General features: G+C 35.6%; 1 protein-coding gene across 1 annotated transcript; it reads left to right on the forward strand.

The window, feature by feature from the left end:
• Positions 1-385: 385 nt before the first annotated feature.
• ICOS (inducible T cell costimulator) lies at positions 386-21,528 on the forward strand. Its single transcript, XM_055119750.1, has 5 exons — positions 386-467; positions 16,711-17,046; positions 17,768-17,874; positions 18,966-19,050; positions 21,404-21,528. Exons 1-5 carry the CDS (start codon positions 410-412, stop codon positions 21,442-21,444), a joined length of 627 nt encoding a protein of 208 aa, XP_054975725.1. The 5' UTR covers positions 386-409; the 3' UTR covers positions 21,445-21,528.
• Positions 21,529-21,878: the final 350 nt, after the last annotated feature.

The following is a 21,878-nucleotide window of genomic DNA, read 5'->3' on the forward strand; positions in this document are numbered from 1 at the left end:
TCTAAATATTTTGAACATACATATATATATATACATACACACATATAGTTAATATAGCTTTTAACACATTGTTTGAAAAATCTAATATATCCATTTTGGTTAGTTTTGACTGTTAGCTTTTATATGATCATTTAAAAAATTTCTAGTTGTTTATGAGAGTCAGAATGAGAGTAAAATTTTTCCATCTTCAAATGGTCAATAATCCATGTTTTAAGCTTGAATTCCATAGCAGTAATGCTTTTCATATAGCAATTGAGTTCGATTCAGAGACACCTTATCGATTTATGCTAACTCTGACATAATATCCGCCCCCACAAACCACTTCCTTTCCAGCAAATAGAAAACAACTGAGAGCGTGACTTTGTCAGTTTTGAGCACCGAAGCAGAGAATTGTATCTTTCTGGCAATCATGAAGTCTGATTTCTGGTATTTCTTTCTCTTCTGCTTCCAAGTTGAAGTTCTAACAGGTAAGTGGTCTATTGAATATTTCTTATTGACATAATTCAAGTGAGCTTGACAAATTTTAATAAGACAAATCCAACTTAGAAAAATTAATCATAAAATAGCTATGCATTTTATATTTATGTAGAAAAAAATTGCAGAACAGTCCAAGTTCATGACTAAGGAAATATGTCCCCTCTACTACTGTTGACACTTGGTGTTTGCACTGCAGTCTTAGATATGATATTTGAAGATGAAGCAAAATATTTCATCACACCATTAAAATTCTAAATTACTCAGTTGAAGTTACCTGTCTGGACATAAAGTAGAAGTTGCTTTCTGTTCTCAGAGAAGAAGAAGGGCAAAATAATTTGTGTCAACAGATTGAAATTTAAATTAATCCTGACATTTGGACTAGAAATTATTTCTGAAGGAGAAATTATAATAGAAGGAGACTTTGAAAAAAGGGATTTTGATTTTAATCTTATCTGGGTGTTCTACTGTTAGAATGCCTGGGATAACCTGGTAAACTATTAATACTACATTTTGGGGTCCCTGGGAGGACTAATCCTTTTAGACATAAAAAATAACTGACATTCTTGATTATATCTATACATGGTTTATGTTAGGCTCAATTTGAACTATTTAAATAATACTACATATGATTAAATTGACACACCTGTTTCTAATATTTCATATTATTTACATCTATTATTTTTGATTTATATTTAACTCTGCGCTATGTTCTTGAGGGTTTGGAAAAAAAGCAAAAGTAAAGTACACCAAAATGAGAGGTTCAATTAACTCTAAAAGTGGAAGTAGAACTTTAAGTGTTCTACTAGAAGCACATTTTTTCCTGGTTTCAAAAAAATGAACTTTATATTCCCAAATTTAAAAGAGACAACAAAAGAGAACTGGTAAAAATTTGATCTTGTAATGCCTCAAAATGACTAAAATTCTCTTACTATATCATAATTCCTCATTCTTCAAAATAATTAAGCCTCAAGGATTACTTGCTTCTTTAACAATGCCTTTTCTATAACCCAATGAAGTTCTTTAATATCATGAACAACAAATTGATATTTACTCATTCACATGCACCATGCACTTTCCATGAAGAAAGCATTTTGTGCTAGCTACTGTACATCCAATGATAAGCATAACTATTTCTTTCTATTCCCATGAAATTAATGAATGACTGGGAAAAAAGGGATGAGTTAAATCGTCTCAGGAAGTAATGGCAATTGTAAGCACAACTCAGTTCTATAAAATGATGTAATAAAATAATGAGTGAGTGTGGAGGAGGAATTTGAGAACAGAGTTCATTGAGTCTTTATTGTGGAAATAGTCTCTAAGCTGATATTTGAAGCAAGTATAGGGAAAAGTGGAAAACATGGTGGGAGGTTAGGGAGGAATATGCCACAATAAGAAAAGTGCAAAGCATCTGTGGTGAAAGAATAAAAACGCCATGTGCCTGAGCACTGAAAAGAAAGAATGGTCAGGTTACAACATGAGATAAGAAAGGAAAGTGGGGGTTAGACCACTCTTACTTTATGAGCCATATTAAGGATTTTGACGTTTTTTACTAGGACATGTCATAGACTGATTTGTTTGTACTACTAAAATCATCCCACTATGCCCAACCTATTGGAGCACTTATGGTGGTGCTATTGAGCACAGAGATCTAACAATGATTTTTCTTTTTTGTGGAAGGATATGTCCAGTCTAGCTAGAATTATTACATGGTATCTGACAAAGCTGAGGAATAAATTGCATTTCTAGAATATTTGTCTTGGGGTGTAATTTAGTACCAACACTGTTCATTACACAGAGAACCATGTTTCATGACAAGTTATTTTTCAATGGTAAATCAAGGTGTCTATGACTAAATGGTTATGATAAATATAGTTAATAATCTTAACATTCATCACATAACATTACTATACACTTACCTAGCATCTATCATCTTTAGTGGCTCTAAATACAAGGTAACAGGACAAACTGACTTCAATAAGCACTTACAGGTTTTCTTCTTTTGGCATATGCTTTTAGTTCTCTCAACTACCTAGTCATTCTCATCTTACAGAGGTAAGTTGGGATTCTTGTTTTTAATTGATGTTTAAGACTTTTGAGCAATGAAAGGCAATGTGATCTGTAACAGTAGTTAGTAGCAGAGACAAGATTAGAACTCAAAACTGTTTGATTGCAATATCAACATTCATTCTTCACCATGTTTTAATAGAGATGTAACACCAATCTCAAGAGACAAAAATTCTTTGAGCTTCTATTAGTAAGGAAGAGGTTAGAAATCTTAGTAATTTCCCGTATTATACTGATCTCATTGTAAAACCTTTAAAAGTTGTGTTAATGATCCTAGAACAATACGAAGCCCCTCATTTCCTCTTCCAATATTTCTCCAATGTTCCAAGAAACTTCTCAAATGTCCTTCACCTATTTCCATAATAGCACCATTCTTGCCATTGACTCCTGTCTCGTGATCTCTTTTCTGATATAACAATCAGAAGACTTCCATCATTTTTTTCAGATATGTCAGAATCTCTGAATTCCAGACATATTAAAAGTGTAATTCACTTGATTGAGACCATATCTTTTCTTGAAATAGAATTCTTCAATGAAGTTTTTTTTTCTCTGATTTATCTATGAATATTAATTCACAGGCTGTTTTCTAGGTTCTTTCCAAGCAATTAAAAAAAAAGAAAGCATCTTACAGTTCTTATAAATTAATAAATTTCAGTACTAAAATTCAGGAATTTCACTCTAACATTCTAAATTTTGTGAGTGTTTTAGCTAACATTACATAGGACAGGTAGTAGTAATTACATGAAAAGGTATTTTTCTCCCAGTACTTACTTAATCATATTGTTCTCATTGTCCTCTCTCTTCCTTTTTCTAGAAATGCTTATTAGTCTCCTGAAAGATTCTGAGTTCCTTTGTATTTCCTCCTACTGAAAAAAATAGCTTTTATAACTTGCTGTCAACAATTCCCTCAGATGTAGTAGAATATTAGTGTTTAAGTTTTTTGCAGTGTGAACTCTGATAGAAAAAATATAGGCATATAAAGTTGTCCTACATTTCTATTTTAGCTTTGTTCATTATAAATTTTAAATACTTGAAAAGAAATATCTGAAATAGTTTTCCATAGAAAGTAAGTATCCAAAAATAACTTTTAAATCTAGTTTAATAGACCACAAGCCCTCTTAAAAATGTGAACTGTAGACTCAGATCACCTAAATTGAAATTATGGTGCTACTTTATGCTTAGCCTTTAATTTTGAGCAAATTTTTTATATCTGTTTCCTTATCTATAAAATTAGGATAAAAATAGAAAATGTGTCTTAAAATATAAAAATAGAAAATGTGTTGGGGGGAAAAGGCAGCTCAGATAGAGAAGGGACCACCAAGTAAAGGGCATTAGGAGGGCCCGCTCTGGATGGGAGATGCATGCTGAAAGTAGATTATAGACCAAACATGATGGCCACTTAATACTGATTCTTAGGAACAGAAAGTTCTATATTACATGCAATACATTTAACACAGTATCCAGTGCTTCTAAGTTGATGTTATTTTGGGAAGCTTTTAAAACTTTCAATATTTATATAACTTCCAGACCATTAGGAGTTAAAAGATTGGGCCAGGCATAACTCAACTTAGTCTTTTCGTTTAGATTGGGAAACAAGTGTTCTCCAATATCTGATAAACCAAATGTCTTGCTTGACTTTTCTTATATGTCTCCTCATCCCATTGCAGGCTACTTACAAATGAGGCTCATCTCCATAGTCTTTAATTTTTCACAGTCATCTTCATTTATTTATTCAGCTTATACTATGCTTCGTGTCCTGGGATTATTTAAGTGTGATCAAGATGCCATCTCCATCCTTATGAAGCTCATGGTTAAATAAAGAAGATAAACAAGATAATTATGATTTAAACTTTATGCATTATAAATATGTTGGTATAAACATAGTATTATAGGGGCTGATGCAATAGTACTGCAGGTAAGGCATTTGTTTTCCTTACACGAAGCCGACCCTGGTTCAAACCCCGGCATTCCATATGGTCCCCGAAGCACTGCCAGGAGTAATTACTGAGCACAAAGCTGACCCAAAAAGCAAAAACAAACAAACAAACAAAAACCCATAGTATTATTGATATAAAACTTGGAGTCTGTGTGAGGTCTCAAGCACCAATTTAAAATTGTTTTAAAATCAATATTGAGAAATTCTAAGTAGATAAAAAGGAAACCAAGTACTCTAAGCAAATAGAAAGAAATAAGGAATAAAAAATGAGCAAGATGTTCAGGGTGGCTTGAACAGGTCCATGAGATAGTTGAGAGGATTTTGTGTCATGCTAAGAGAATTTTTTTTAAAATCTCACAGCAATAATGAAGCTTATAGAGAATTAAGTGGAGGGTATAATGTCTTTTGGAATGCAAATTGGGAGCAGCACGGAGAAAAGTCTTGGGAGATTGCTGGTATGGCTAGCCAAGAGATACTCCCAGAAAGAGGGAAGATGTAAAAAGGTCCTGGTTTAGGAGGATTGCCCCAAGCCGGCCTCACATGTTGGGGGGAAAAGGCAGCTCAGATAGAGAAGGGACCACCAAGTAAAGGGCATTAGGAGGGCCCGCTCTGCATGGGAGACGCATGCTGAAAGTAGATTATAGACCAAACATGATGGCCACTTAATACTTCTATTACAAACCACAACACCCAAAAGGAGAGAGAGGGAAAAAGGGAATGCCCTGCCAGAGATGGAATGTGGTAGGAAGGATCAGGTGGGTATGGTGGGAAGGATACTGGGATCATTGGTAGTGGAGAAAGGGCATTGGTGGAGGGATGGGTACTCGATCATTGTATGACTGAAATGGAAGCATGAAAGTTCGTGAGTCGGTAACTGTACCTCATGGTGATTTATTAATAAAAAATATTTTTTAAAAAAGGTCCTGGTTTGTCAATAGGAATGAGCAGAACTGAATAAATTCACATTGATATGAGTTAAGTCAACTGGACTTGGTAGCTTCCTATATTTCATTCAGGAAGGTCAGATAGAGGGGGTAAACAAGGAAGACGAGGGTGGGAGAGTCATTCTAGTGACCTCCCCTTAGGGACTGGGTTTGGGTTTGATGAGTGAATACTGAGTTCAGTTTGGAAATGTTACTCTCAGTGTATCAGGAAATCTACAGAGAGAAATGAGATTTAAAACAAGAAACTGGAGATGAGGGTAAGGGTAGGCTGTTGATAAAATTATAGGCTACTAGAGAAAAGAGCTAGAAACCAAATGTAAACAAGTTCCTCTACTGAGTGTCCTATCTCTGTGCTCAAAGGGCTTTCCTTAGCAGCTGGTGGGTGGGAAATGAGGACTTTTCCAACCCCTCTGCAGTAGAGAGTTGGTTTTTTAACCTCATGTGATTTCCATAGTAGGATAATTTAAAATCAACAGCAATGAAAAGGTAACACAGTTGAGTCATTCACAAACTAATTAGTTTTTGGATATTACTACAAAGTTTTATAACATCTCTGAAATCATTCCATTTTTCAAGAAGAAAATCAGTTTTTACTTGAAGAAAATCAATTTTCCCTTTTTCTTATTATGTACACTTAGAGGACCAAGGGTTGATTTTATCTCTCCTACAGAGTTCCTTGGAGACTTAAAAGTAATTCACACATCTAAAGTATGTGTGTTCTCTTGGCTTTTCTACTTTTGGGGGGCTTTCTTGTCTGTAAGCATTAATTTTTATTGCAGATTGGATTGGCCTTGTTTTGCCTACCTTCCCCACTGACTTGAATTCCTCCTTTTTATTATAGATGTCTTTGAATCTATAATGTGCAACATAAATGATGTTTATAGAAATATATACTATTCAAGATTTTAAAGGTTTTAGAAAATAGACTCAAGAAATTGCAATGTTCAATGAAAAGTAGAAAAAAAGGCATAAAGCACATTTTTAAATGCCAGTAAAAGATCAAGTGTAACAAAACCTAATATAAACATTGCGATTTTTAGAATTTCCTCTTATGAACATTCATATGCTGTTAAGCTAAAGTTTATTATTGTTTGATTATATAAAGTGTGCTTATTAAGCACTACCAATAATTGCAGACTCAGGAGATTTTTTTTTTCTATCACTTAGACCTTTGTTTTCCTTAACTCAGACTTCTAACCACAAACCTCCACAAAGTAAAATTGCTGATTTGTCTCACACCCTTAGCACTATGTGAGTTTGCTGAATATTTTTGGCAAACAGTATTCAACTGGGGATAATTTAGCTGCTTACAAATAGTCCTAGCAAAACGATTTCTATTAAGACTATCTTACCGAATAATTTAAGTTGTCTAGATCTTAGAAGAATCAAATAGCAAATAAACTCTTCTGAGCCATAGTGGATTCCTTGATCACATTCCTTCAGAGACTTTAACAGCCCCTACAGTCACTGTCACTTTCATTGTCATCCCGTTGCTCATCAACTTGTTCGAGCGGGCACCAATAACGTCTCCATTGTGAGACTTGTTGTTAGTGTTTTTGGCATATCAAATACTCCACGGGTAGCTTGCCAGGCTCTGCCATGCGGGTGAGATACTCTCAGTAAACTTGCCAGGCTCTCTGAGAGGGGTGGAGGAATCGAATCAGGGTAGACTGCATGCAAGCCAAACGCCCTACCACTGTGCTATCACTCCAACACACAGCCCCTATAGTAGTATACGCAAATGCTCTTACTCAGGACAATTAAAAAGATTAAAGAAATAACTTATACAAAGAATGAGTATGATTAATAATATTAGTCTACTGACACCAATGATAGTATTATAAAAATCATAAAAAAGTAGTAGTTTAAGCCTCTATTGGGAAACTATTACCCCTTATACTTAGTAATCAGTTTAATCAAGAGGATATAGTATCTGGGTTTTTTTTGACATTGAAGCTAAAAGTATTTTTTTAAATTTATTTATTTATTAAAATTTATTCTTTTATTGAATCTCCATGTGGAAAGTTACAAAGCTTTCAGGTTTAAGTCTCAGTTAAACAATGCTTGAACACCCATCCCTTCACCAGTGCACATATTCCACCACCAAGAATCACAGTATACCTCCCCCCTCCCCCCCACCTCCCCAGCCCCCACCCCGCATGTGTAACTGGTAAATTTTACTTTACTTTCACTTTACTTTGATTACATTCAATATTTCAACAAAAAACTCACTATTATTGATTTGGAGTTTCTCCCCCCTAAAGTCGACCTGCTGAAAAGAAAGCATTTGATAATTTGTTTTCCATGGCTGAGAATGAAGAGATATGAGGTCGAGGGGCCACACTAGCAGCTGCACAGGTTTGGATTTCTGTATTTTAGTATTTTAGTAACTAAGTTCAGAGAAATATCTGCAGAAATTACAACATTGTAAGCTTGTACCTCACAGCTACTTTATATTCCACATATGAGTGCAATCTTTCTGTTTGTCTCTTTCTTCTCTTTAAAAACACCGACAAGAAATAAACATGTATGAATGTTAAGAATTACTTTCTGTCTTGTTGCCATATTTTAAACCTCATCACCAGGATCCAAGAGAAATATTCTTATATGTATTTTTAACAATGTATGAAATACTAATAGATACAAAGCATGGTGATCGCATTATCTGGATATATTAGAGCTTAATTTCTTCAACTGTGGGTCATCATCCATATGGTGTCATGTAATTGAATGAGGGGGTGACAAAAACCTTGAAAGTTTGTTTTAAAATAATTTTTATGATTTATTATTGGTAAGTGTTTAATTTGTCTATCTATTTCATATACCCACCTACCTAGGGTCATGTAAAAACTTCTTAGGTGAAAAAGGGCAGCAATTGGGTAGCAATAATGAAGCCCCGATTTTAGAAACCTTACTGATTTAAGAGCCTTTATCTTGTTCATATATTGGATAACTTTATTGTGCCTCTAAGGATCCAAATAATCAAATCAGATTTAAACCTATTCTCACATTTATGACATAAAATAAAATATTTTGTACCGGGAAATATCCGCTAGAATCATGAAGACTTGTCTAGGTGATTGATGATTCCCTTGGTTATTTTTATACCCAGAGGGATCATTTTTCTTAGTCAGTGACCTTCAAATTGAGGGAGACTTTTATATGTAATTATCTAGTTACATGCATCTGCTTTGAAAAGAAAGGAAACTTGGTATACTAAGTTTGAGATCATGTTCTGGTTATGAGGTATATAATCCCTGGCAACATATTTTTCTGACCTTTAAGTTCATAAAAATGAAATGTAGAATAGAAAGCTTAATAGGATCATTTATAAGAACCTCAATCTTTCTTCTATAGCCTATACTTTATCTCATCAGATTTCTATCTACTTTTTTTCATGTAAAATATTCAACCAAAGATTTAATGACAAATGAGGATAATTAAGATACATATCTACTTATTAAATAATCATTGTTTCCATTCAATAAATGCTTATTGTGACTTGCTATATATCAGGTACATTATGAATCTTTGGGATGAACACAGGAATAAACATATAAATAAGAACAATATCCTGATTTTAAATCTTACAATATAATCAAGTAGCTGAAAATAAAAGGTAAACAAATAAACCAGAAAATTTAAGATACTGATAAGTACCGTATCTCAGTATGATAGAAAAAAGACTTGGGAGTATATTTTAGGTCAAATGGTCATTGGTCACCAAAAGACACAGATGACCAAACACAGTTGAAAACCATAAAAGATGCATGCTGAAGTAGATAATAGAACAAACATGATGACCTCTCTGTTTTGCAAGCCATAATGCCCATAAGGAGAGAGAGAGTATGGGGAATATTGTCTGCCATGGAGGCAGGGGGAGGGTGGGAAAGGGGGGTATACCTGGGATATTGGTGGTGGGGAATGTGCACTGGTAGAGGGATGGTGTTTGATCATTGTGAAATTGTAACCCAAACATGAAAGCTTGTAACTATTTCACGGTGATTTAATAAAATAAAATTTTATAAAAAGAAAACTGTAGATAACATTTCAAGGCAGACAAGCAGTAAATAAATGCAAAGCATACCAGTTTGAGCAACAGAAAGAATAGTGTGATGGCAATATAGCAAAGGACTGGTATAAAATGGAGTTTGAGAGATGGGTCATGCGGTCATGGTAAGGAGTTAAAGTTTACTCCAAGTGAGATGGAGAGGCCATGGGTATTTTATAAGCAGGCTATGATGCTATCTGACAATGACTCTTAGATTATTCTGGCTTCCTTGGGAAGGTAAGTGGACAAGTGTAAAAGCAGTGCACTAGGAAGGTTTTTTAATTCCAGAGAGAGATGATGCTGGCTTGCTGTAGCTGCAATTTAGATGGAGGAGAAATAGATTCACTGGACTTAAAACAAATGTGTAGAAAATTATACTTTTTCCCCGTAGTCAGGTTCCAAGGGTGATACTATATGTCTGTAGTGACCACTGTCAAGCTTCACACATAATTTCTTGTTTCCATTCTACTTCTCTTTGTTGTAGCTAGTAATACTTAAATTAAACTTACTTAAATTAATACTTAAATTAAACTCCAAATTTTTTATGTCCCTGAGAACTTGTATTAACTAAAATAATCTTCTTTATTTTGGCTTTCACTTATTTATACAGAAAAGAATTGGAGTTTACAGTTTCTTGGTCTGACTATGTATGCTCTGGGAAGAGGTGGAGTCATTTCTGTAACTTGAATGTGAAAGTGGGGGTGTTGGGGGGTGTCTGAAACAAGGACAGTGTAGATAAGAATTTTCAAGTATTGGTGATATGGAGGTGGTAAGTTGGAGAGTGAGGAACATATTGAAGGTAGTCTGAGAGAGGATAACTTGGACATTAATTTATATTAAGTGGTGGCATGTGAAGAAAATTTAAATGAGAGAAAGGTAGAGAGTAAGATGACAGAGTTTTTTGAGGAGAAAACTCACTATTTGTAGGTATGGCAGAAGGACTGACCGAATGAACAGATCTCCAACAGTCAAAAGAGACACTCCTATAAGACTTGGTGTACCAAACCAGCATTCCTGGTTGAATTTTAGGTTTGTGGTAAGTATCATTTAGAGAGGAAGAGAAAATGTTCTAGTTGCTTCTGTAGTTACAAGAAATTGTACAATTCACAGTTTCCTTACATAGTCTGCCTATCAAATGCCTTAGTCAGGGTTACAGGAATTAGTACTTTTTGACATTATTTTTCCATTGAAACCAAAGGCTATATACAATTTGTGCTTAGATATTTTTTCGATAAATAACAATATAATTATGAAGCAATTATGTGAATAGAATCCCTGGTTCCTTTAGTTGAAAACCTGTAACCTGAAGATTAAAGTTGCTAAATGACTTTTCAGATAGAAAACTTAACACTGAATACATGAAACTCTAAGTGAGACTCCTTACCACTACATTTAAATAACAAATGGGGGCCTGTTGCATAATATTGGCTAATCCTTGCTCCCTCCCCCCACAGATGGCTTAGGTTTATTGAGTTACTCCTACAATAGTGCCCCTCAGGCACATCCAATTCCATCAGGCACTAATAATCTTAGATTGCTTTTCTCTTTCCTTTATATCACTTGCATGGTTTAGCAATGTCCTTTTTGTATAGACATAGGAAGATAGTTGATGCTATGCTTTTTTGGAGTAAATTGACTCCAAATAACACTTACTTCTGACATCCACCATATTTATTTGACTTAAGCCTCAGTTGCCCTTACTTCCTAACATCCCCCAAAGGAGGGTCCCAGCAAGGGACAAGAATGAACTTAGGGCAAGCTATAAGCTACCCTGGCATCAGAAAGGGACAAGCTAAGTGCCATAAGAAGTATAATAAGTAAGAGCACAGTCATGGAACAAATTCTGTCATAACCCAAAAAGAAGTAACTGAATAAGGGCCCTACTGGGGTTAGGAAAGACTAACCTGGTCTGAGGACTGTAGTCTGGGATATATAGCGAGATATCTCCAGGAAGAGCCAACCTTTAAGCTTAACATATCTCTTACTATATTCATAAAAACTTACTAGAAATACTGGTTAGAAGCAAATTTGCTATGACTGCTTGAATGGATTACTAGCTGAGGACAGGAGAAAGCAACACACCCTTAGATAGAATCCCACCCTTGAGCAGATCTCCTAGTAATCTAGAATGATGGACCCTCAGGTCCTTCAGTTAATCTCCTAGAACTTCCCCTGAAGAAGTGGCTTTACCTTTGTTTGTGGTTATGACAATGTTCAATCCCACCTGTATGTACCCCCCACTCTTCGTGATTTATATATTACTATGATGTAAAGAGAGAGAATGAGTGAGGCCACGGAAAGGAGAAATTTCAGTTACAACTACAACTTTGACTATGACTATGATGGGGAAAGGGAGAGAAATCACGGTGCTTCAAGGGAAGAGGTCGAATTGTGCTGAGGAGAAAGGAGGAGAAACTGCTATGCTGTAAGGCAAGAGATCAAACCACATTGGGGAGGAGAGAGAAATAATCTACCAACCAACCTGGGACACAGTTCCTCAGTTCCTCCATTCCCCTGGTCCTTTGTCCATCCATTGCTGTGGGCCGATGAGGGGAATGGTTCTTTGTCACTGAATGCTAGAGTCCCGTGTACCTCCATGCTTTTCACTGAAACTCACAGGGGCCTATGCAAAATTTAGGCTTAAGGTGTTGAAACAAAAAATTGTATTCAACCAAAACGAATGCCACTCACTTCTCTGATGGTCTGGACCACTCTTCAGGCACTGAGACTCACAAAAAATATCAGTAGTCTTCCTTGTCCTACCCAAAGAATTTTATGGACAAAGAAGAGAGTCTCATTCATTTTCATTTCTCTTGACTTCTTAAAACAGCTTAGACAGATGCTGTTATGAAGAGGTTATGGTAAAATGGTTTTTCTTTTGGACGTCTCACTAACAAAGTAATAGTTCTCTTGACTGTTTGTAGTAACATCTGGATAGTCTCTATCCTATTTCCGTGGGGAGAAAGTGTTGGAAAGAATGTTAAGAAGCTTTGGTCTCTATTCTTTTTTTCATAGATGAAAAGACTGAAGTACAGAAAGGTGTTTATTTAGAAAGGTTAGCCTAATCAGAGGGTCTGGTTAATAGCAGATTGAGAATTTACTCTGGTTTCCTTTGACAGACTGAATTGCAATTATGTAGCACCAACTATCATCTTTCTCACCTCCAGACTCCTTGAATTCAGAAAAGGATTTTATTTAGAGAAGGGTGGAAAAAGGGAAAAGGACTAAAAGCCTCCCATGGAACGGTGTCTTCGAAGCGAGATTTCATTACATTTCATTATGTGTTTGTTAGGTTAAAGATCAAGGCATGGGCACAAAAGGAGGAAACTCTACTCACAGTATAATCTTCAGAATTGGAAGATTGTATCTCTATGTGTATGTTCTCTGTGGACACAGACACTTTGCTCCAGGATCTCTTTGTGGTTTACTTGTTACCATTCTTAAGTACGTGGGAAATTTTTTCTAAACATTTCTAAAGAAACTGAAAACAACTCTTTGATTTTTATCTTCTGTAGTAGGCAGTAGGACATCAAAACAATAGTAGTGCAACATGCTTTTCTCTCAGATAAATCCCAAAGGAAAATATCTTTCATTTTAATCTAACGTAGACTGAAACTATTCTGCTATCAGTTTCTTTCCCCTTTTGTAATTTCTCCTTTCGATTACAGTTTCTCCTTATAAATTCTCCCTATAAAATCCTCTTATAATTGTTTCTTGTGTTTTTTAATTCAAACAAGAAGTTTCCTTCTGTAAGCTTAAAATCTTTTAATCAGAAAAGTTAACTTGAAATAAAATTTTATAGATAATGATAGAGTGTATATTGTATTTACCACAGACTTAGAATTAAACATTGTAATAACCCAGAAACTTTTCCATCTCCAGCTCATCCAGTTAATACTTATTGTTTTTTTAACTAGTAATAGTCATATCTAATAAATATTTCTCTTTAGTACTATCTTATATGCTCTCAATTTTCTGAGGTGTTTTTTGTTGTTGTTGTTGTTGTTGTTGTTTTATCTCAGTGGTCCTTCTACGCTAAGTTTTGGTTAGTTCTTCTTCAAGTTGTTTAACACTTCTTTGTTTCTTAAGCTCTTGCAGATATTATTGTTTCTGTTATCCTTCCTTCCTCCCTCCCTCCCTCCTTTCCTCCCTCCCTCCCTCCCTCCCTCCCTCCCTCCCTCCCTCCCTCCCTCCCTCCCTCCCTTCATTCCTTCCTTCCTTCTTTCCTTCCTTCCTTCCTTCCTTCCTTCCTTCCTTCCTTCCTTCCTTCCTTCCTTCCTTCCTTCCTTCCTTCCTTCCTTCCTTCCTTCCTTCCTTCCTTCCTTCCTTCCTTCCTTCCTTCCCTCTTTCCCTCTTTCCTTCTTTCCCTCTCCATACCCAGCAATGTTCAAGGCTGATTCTTGGCTCTGTGTGCAGGAATTACTTTTGGCAGTATTCTGGGAACCATATGGGATGCTGGGGATTGAACCCCTAGTCCACTGCTTGCACTACCCACTGTATTATCTTTCCAACCTTGATGTGCCTCACAACTTTTTACGGTTTGTTTGGGATTGTTTTAAATGTTATTTGTAGAAAGGACTAGAGGTCTAAAATGTAAATTCTCTCTTCCTGGAATCATTTGCATTTTTACCTCCAGAACCCCAGAAGTAGTCACTGTCACTGTCATCCCATTGCTCATTGATTTGTTCGAGCGGGCACCAGTAACCTCTCTCATTGAGAGACTTATTGTTACTGTTTTTGGCATATCCAATATGCACGGGTAGCTTGCCAGGCTCTGCCGCCTGGGCTCAATACTCTCGGTAGCTTGCCGGGGTCTCTGAGAGGGGAGGAGGAATCGAACTCGGGTCGGCCGCATGAAAGGCGATCGCCCAACCGCTGTGCTATCACTCCACGCCCCCAGAAGTAGTAAGAGTGAAAAATAACTAAGTCAATGTCCAAGAATTGAGATTTTTTTTGCATCACTGGACTGATTTGAAGATGTATTATAAGTTGTATGGCAGCTGGGTTGCTTCTAGTTCACCTGTGTGTCAATAATGAAATTGGAACTCCAACTTATTGAAGAGAGAATTACATTGGGAAATTAGTTTTGAGCATGTCTGCTAGACCGCCATTACGTTTTTTGCTTTGCAGACTCTAGGTGTTGAGACAGAAACACAATAGTTTGAATTTGGGAAAGGAGCAAATGCTTTCAGAGTAAAAGCAACTTCAAAGCGCTGTTCCTTTCTATGTATTCTTCATTGCTTTGGGTACAGTTCTTCAAATTTAATCTAGGAATTTTATTTGTTGTATTGGATCTTTAATCTTTCATAAAATAGTTTTGATTTTCATTTTGGTTTGGGATTTTACTCTAAATGTTATTCCTGGCCCTCTTCTCAGGAGCTCTCCTGGTGCTCCTTAGGTGACTATATGTGGTGCTGAGGATCAAACCCAGGTCAGTACAGCAGGTAGAACACCTTGTCTACACATATCTCTTCAGCCCCAATAGTTAAGAATTTTGTTCAGCAATCTTGGTTGTTTGGTGGAGAATTCATTTGAACAGTTTGGACTGCCATGACTATAAACTAGAATTTATTTATATTTTCATAATCAACTTCACTAGTTGAAAAATACATTTCCTAGTGATATGAAAGATAGGAATTAAAACTTTAAAACTATTATGAAAATTAAGTAAATGTGGTAAATTCTTAAAATTAAGGTAATTAAAATAAGCAGAGTTCTGGTTAATAATCATGCTTAGTGATAGTTTCATAATAAATTGGAGCACTTATTTTGGAAAGAAACATGGCAATATGTGGTATAAAATAATGTTAATCATTTTGACCAAATTCATAATATTTAAATATAAGCAGATGCTGAAAATAACTGAAACAATATTCAACATTAGTGGAATGCATTAACAGATTATTATAGATTAGCATAGCCTATTATATCGTAATAAAGATAATTACAACTACTCTGAAAAATGGAATGTTTACAAAAATATGAAATGAAAATAGCAGAACACAAAGTAATATCCTAATAACATTAAACAAGCTTATATCTGGAAAATAAATAGCAAAATTACACAAATGGCATTTCTACATTAATGGAAGACTAGTTTTTCTTAATTTTTTCAGAGAAAAAATAAATACTTCAAAACTTATGTAAAAGCCACTATGATAATAATTTTTTCCAAATATTTTCAAGATACAGACTCATATTCTCTTTATTTGGGGGGTTAGGACTAGAGATCCATGTTGGCTTATGATAATTCAGAATCTATAACCAAGCCAAAAATCACTTCAGTTTCATTTGATTCCTGTGTGGCTCACAGAGACAAGCTGGTTTTCTGTAAGTTTAAAATCATAAAAAAATTAAAAACAAAGGTTATAGCTTTACATATATTATTAGACATTGATTCAGTTATTAATGAATGGGACTTGGAGCCAACATATTTCCTAAATGTTTAAATTACTTATCTGTTCTTTTATTTATTAGGAAGAGTATGATATAAATCCATGTTATATATAATTATTAATTTTCATGTGATCTATTTTGAAGAATTTTTTCTGTGTAAACTGTTTTTCCTCAAGTCTCTCCTTGCTAGGCAAATACAGTTTTCCTTCACTGATAACTTTTGGGGAGGTGGTTGTGAGAAAGGCTTGAACCACACTTGGCACTACTCAGGGGCTATTACTTAGTTCTGTGCTCCTGGACAATCCTGGGTGGTGCCCAGGGAACTATGAGTTCAATGGGCAGGCAGCTAAATACAAGGCAAGGACCTTAGTGATGCACTATATCTTCAGCTCATCACATAATTTTAAAAGTCATTTTCTAAAAGCGGCATTTCTGGATTTTTTTCCAATAAAAATTAGGAACCTACCTCACCACCTCTATTTGAATAGTACCCTATTCCTAGCACAATCTATGGTGCATTAGTACAGATTTATTTGTTTACCCTCTATTTTAAATATGAAAACTGCCAAAGCAAGACACCATATGTTTGAGTTTTTGCAACGTAAATATATTGTCTATTACATATTATATAGTTAAATGTGACAGGCAAGTTTCTGGTTGGATGTTTTCTAGGATGAAGTTTTACCCTTTGTCAAACTCTGTTTTTTGCTTGTGAAGTTCTTTCATTTTGTTTCAGTAGAGGTTACTATGAAGAATTGATTACATTTTGTTTCAAATATAATTATTAGGGTAACATATTCCTAAAATGTCAGCTTTGTCTTGTTTTCTTTCTTTTAATCCAGGAGATTTCAACAACTCTGCCAAATCTGAGATGTTTATATCTCACAGTGGAGATTTACAAATTTTATGCAAATACCCAGAGACTGTCAAGCAACTTAAAATGGAGTTAAGGAGAGGAGAGAAAATATTGTGTGAACTAACCAAGACTACGGGAAGTAGGAATACAGTTTCCACAAAAAATGAAATTTTCTGTCAATCTCAGCTTTCCAATAATAGTGTTTCTTTTTTCCTGTATAACTTGAATGCTTCTCATGCCAGCTATTATAGTTGCAAACTATCCATTTTTGATCCTCCACCTTATCGAGAAGAGATTATTAGAGAATATCTGCATATTTATGGTAAGACATTGCTTTTGTCTTCCAGACATACGAGTATCTATGTATTTTGGCAACTTTTCTCACTAATGAAAGCATCTTTGTGTTGGAGTTCATTTAAATGCAATTAATGGGATTTATTTTTGATGACAATATGAAAGAAGTGCTTCATTATTAATAATAATTAGTATTGATAATTTAGTCATGTAGATTGTGGTGTCAGAAGTATGTAATGTTTTCCTTAAAATATAGCTGTCATTTAGAGTCAGGGCAAAAATTACCCAAACCCAAGGCCTTTCTACAACTAAGGCTTAAGGTTTTGATACTGTTCTAAATGTGTGTAATAAAAAGACATGATTAAGTTGAAAATCAATTTAACTATTAACTATTTGATTAATAAATCAAACTATTATTTCTATTATTTCACAAAATATACACAGAAAAGGTAATTCTCATAGCCAATTTGGAAATGTATGTATAGCATTTTTTGGGTTTTAATTTTTCAATGCTTATGATTAGAATAAGATGATTTTTTTTACCATTAAACTGGATTTCATGAGGGCAATAAAGAAAAATTCAACTTCACTAAATAGGTCATTGAAATTTCTAAAATAACTTTTCATTTTATGCTTAAAGGGTAGGTTTGATTTTCATGAGGTCTCTCTCTCTCTCTCTCTCTCTCTCTCTCTCTCTCTCTCTCTCTCTCTCTCTCTCTCTCTCTGTCCTGTCTTTTTCTCCAATACAGAATCCCAAAATTGCTGTCCAATGAGGTTCTGGTTGCCTATAGGATGTGCAGTGTTTGTTACCATCTTCTGTTTGGGGTGTGTTTTTATCTGTTGGCTGACAAGAAAGGTGAGAAACCTCTATCCTCACTTGAATCTGTTTTTATGAGTAAATAATCACTGATATTCCTCAGTGAAACACGTCATTTCATCAATAGATAGACAATTTCTTTTACTTGAGATATGCATATTAATTAAGCTAGTGACATGGAAGAGTGGATCATTTATTTTACAACAATTCATTTCAGAAAATAATTTAATGGTTTGCAGAGATAAGTTTTTTGATTAATAATAATAATATAAGGAAATTAGAGCAAAAGAAGAGTAAGAAGTCAGGAAAAGATTAATATGTAAAATATATTTCTAATTTCTAAAAAATTAAATGTGGACTGTAAATTTGATTTTAAAGTTCCTAAGGCTCAGGGAAAATATAAAATATTAATAACTTTTACTCAATTGGTTAATTAAAAATAATCAAGAGAAAGTTATAAGGTGTCATTGGTAACTGGGAAGAAAATTGCTTCATTACAAGAAAATTATTAGGAATCCTTATTTAAGAAAATAATGGAAGAATCTATGCAAAAAGATGAGTCATAGCAAAAATCTCTCTGTACTGGGAGAGATAGTCAGAGAATTTATGCTAATACTATAGTATCTATATATCACTGTGACCATTGACCATTATGTGCAGTATCTATGTTAGAATAGAATTTGACAGAGAGATAGAGCCTATAATATAAATCTACTGGGGAAGGGAAAAAACAAACAAAAATAAGGAGGTTCAAATGAAACTCCCCTCAAAACTCCCTGTTTTGTCTTTTGGTCATACCTCGCTATGTTCAGGACTTACTCCCCATTACACAGGACCTGCTGAGGATCGACTGGGGTTCATCCCAAATAAGGCAAGGACCTTAATCCATGTACTATCTTTTTGGCTCTTGAAACTCACTTCAATTGAAAACCTGTTTCATAAAGTTTTCTTAGCCTATAGTCAGGTACCTGAGTTAGAGTCTAATATTTTGGTCACATATTATCTCGGCAAAGCATAGAAAACAGTATTGAAACAACAATAACACTCAGTCAAACAAAAAAGGGTCTAGATGGGGAATAGTAGATGTCAAAACATGTTTTTTGGTATGTGTGTGTGTGTTTCCCTTCCAGAAGTCTCAGTCCAGTGTATCTGACCGCAGCAGTGAGTACGTGATCATGGCCTCAGTACCTACAGCTAAGACACCTGGACCCAGAGGTACAGTTCTACTTGGAGGTTAGAGCAGGGAAGAGAATCTGAATATTCCAAAGAAAGGAAAGATATTTCTAATGACTCATTTTCACATTTTTCATAAAATATAAACAGGAATGGAAAGTAACGTAGAACCAAAAAGATATGTTACTGAACACTTCCCAGTGCATTGAGAAAAATAACAACCATAAAACAGTAATCTTGGAAGTCACTATTAAAAATATTCCCCAAATTCACAAGCCATCATATCAAGACAATTTTACAACTTAATTTAAAAATTGGGAAAGGAATCTGTTATTATAATTTTCAAGCCCCGAATCTGAAGGTTGAGAGAATTTTGGTAATCACAAATTAAGTGAGACTTTAACTTTCTCCAGGGAAGTGAATGTTATTAACTTGCATGTCATTAAATTGATGAGCATCCAGAAAGTATAAAGTTTTCATGGGGGGAAGTTTGTAAGACTTAGAGGTTGCAATGATATATGTAATGAGACATATGCCTTTGCACTGTTGCCACCACTCAGGGTGAAAACTATCTAGAAGGGATACACATAGTTTCTATCACAGAGTAATGACAGTGGAAGATAGTAAAGTACTCCTTTAGCTCATCTTCTATTTTTCAGATAAATTGATGCTTGGAGTATTTAAGGTATTCATTGACTCCTTCGCTCAGGGTTTATTCCTGGCTCTGTGCTCAGCGGTTACTCTTGGCAGGGTTTGGGGGACCATATGCGGAAGATCATAATGCCACTGGTTTTGGAATTACCCACTGGGATTTTCACTTTGCCCTTCCCTAAACAGTGCCAGGTACTTGGAATAAACTTGTTTTTAAGCTTTCAAAGAAAAAAACTCAGAGACAGAAAATTCTGAGGGTACCTTGTGGGCTCTTGCAGAATGGCCAGCATGTGTGCTGGAATGGGAGGCAGGAAGTTCCAGTTTTCCTGCTCCCCACCCCAATTGTGCATCACTGTAGCACTGTTGTCCTATTCATCGATTTGCTTGAGCGGGTACCAGTAATGTCTCCACTGTGAGACTTGTTGTTACTGTTTTTGGCATATCGAATATACCATGGGTAGCTTGCCAGGCTCTTCCGTGCAGGCGAGATACTCTCAGTAGGTTGCCCGACTCTCCGAGAGGGGCGGAGGAATTGAACCCAGGTCAGTCCCGTGCAAGGCAAACGCCCTACCCGCTGTGCTATCGCTCCAACCCTATATGTAATACATATATCTACAATTAAATGCAAACAAATAATAGCTGAAAGCGTTAAGAGTGAAACTTCTTGAAGGGTGACAGGACAGTTCTGAATTCTAGAAAGCATTATACAGGTATAATTTTCAGGAGACTTTGACTCAGTATTTCTATAAAGCGGGTTTTATATAATGTCTGTAGGCTAAAACCCCAGAAAAAAATATTTTACAAGCTTATTACATGGCAGGACTGGAGTGATAGCACAGCAGGTAGGGCGTTTGCCTTGCACGAGACTGACCTGGGTTCGATTCCTCCGCCCCTCTCGGAGAGTCGGGCAAGCTACCAAGAGTATCTCGCCTGCATGGCAGAGCCTGGCAAGCTACCCATGGCATATTCAATATGCCAAAAACAGTAACAACAAGTCTCAAATCGATGAAGAATGGTACGACAGTGCTACGACAGTGCTATGATTACGTGGCAGGTTCTCAATATCACTGTCACTGTCATCCTGTTGCTCATCAATTTGCTCGAGCAGACACCAGTAATGTCTCCATTATAAGACTTGTTGTTACTGTTTTTGGCATATAGAATACGTACGGGTAGTTTGTCAGGCTCTGCTGTGTGGGCAAGATACTCTCTTGCCCTCTCAGGCTCTCAGAGAGTGATGGAGGAATCGAACCCAGGTAGGCCGTGTGTAAGGCAAATGCCCCACCAGCTGTGCTATTGCTCCAACCCTCTCAATATAAGTATTTTTAATAAATAAAAAGTTTGTCAACGTAAGATATTTAGTTTTGGGTTATGTGTATAATCCCATACTGTGAAATGCAGATTAAGTAGGGGAAGGGGAGCCTCAAGGCAGTCCAATTCTTCCTTTGTAATGTCATTGGAAAATTATCGTTGTGTTTTCATTGAGGGTTGGGTTATGTGAGTGTCAAATTTAGTCAATTGCAAAGTATAGAGGTCATATAATGTCTGTTATAGGAGTTAAGATAACTAGGTAAAACTTCTGGAAAATTTGGTTTGGTACTGTGTCTTGAAGTATAAACAAGATTTTAGGTGTGTCTGTGTGTATGTGTGTGTGTGTGTGTGTGTGTTGTGTGGTTACTAGAGGCAGATCGGGTACAACTTGAAGAAAACTTTTTAAATAATTTATACTAACTTTATGTTACAGGTGTGACTCGAAATTTGAGATGCTCTGGCACCCAAGCATGAATCTGATTGGCCAGTTCATAGTTCCCAACTGAAGTGGGAGAGTGCCTCATTTTCCAGATCAGAGAATGACTGACTTGATTTGACTACAAACATCCACTGCAGGGAATTTTGTTCAATCTCGACTAGTCAATTATGTCAGTCAATAGAGTAACAGGCTGCTTTAGTACTGTTGAATTCTCTTAAAACAAATACCCACTTGTGTATAGCTTTAGAGAAAAGTCCAGTTCATGTGTACTCAACAAATAGACCTCACTGAAATGGAATCCTTTTCTTCATATTGGCTTCTAGCTATGCATCCGCCAGAAAAATAAATACATCAACAGAGAATTTGAAAGAAGCCAAGGATCTGAATCTGCAAAGTAAATGGGCAGTCAAGGGCCATCATCTGTCCATTACAGACTACCTCTTCTTGTAGGATAAACATTTAGTTTTCA

Source organism: Sorex araneus, chromosome X (assembly GCF_027595985.1).
Source record: "Sorex araneus isolate mSorAra2 chromosome X, mSorAra2.pri, whole genome shotgun sequence".
NCBI classification, from domain to species: domain Eukaryota; kingdom Metazoa; phylum Chordata; class Mammalia; order Eulipotyphla; family Soricidae; genus Sorex; species Sorex araneus.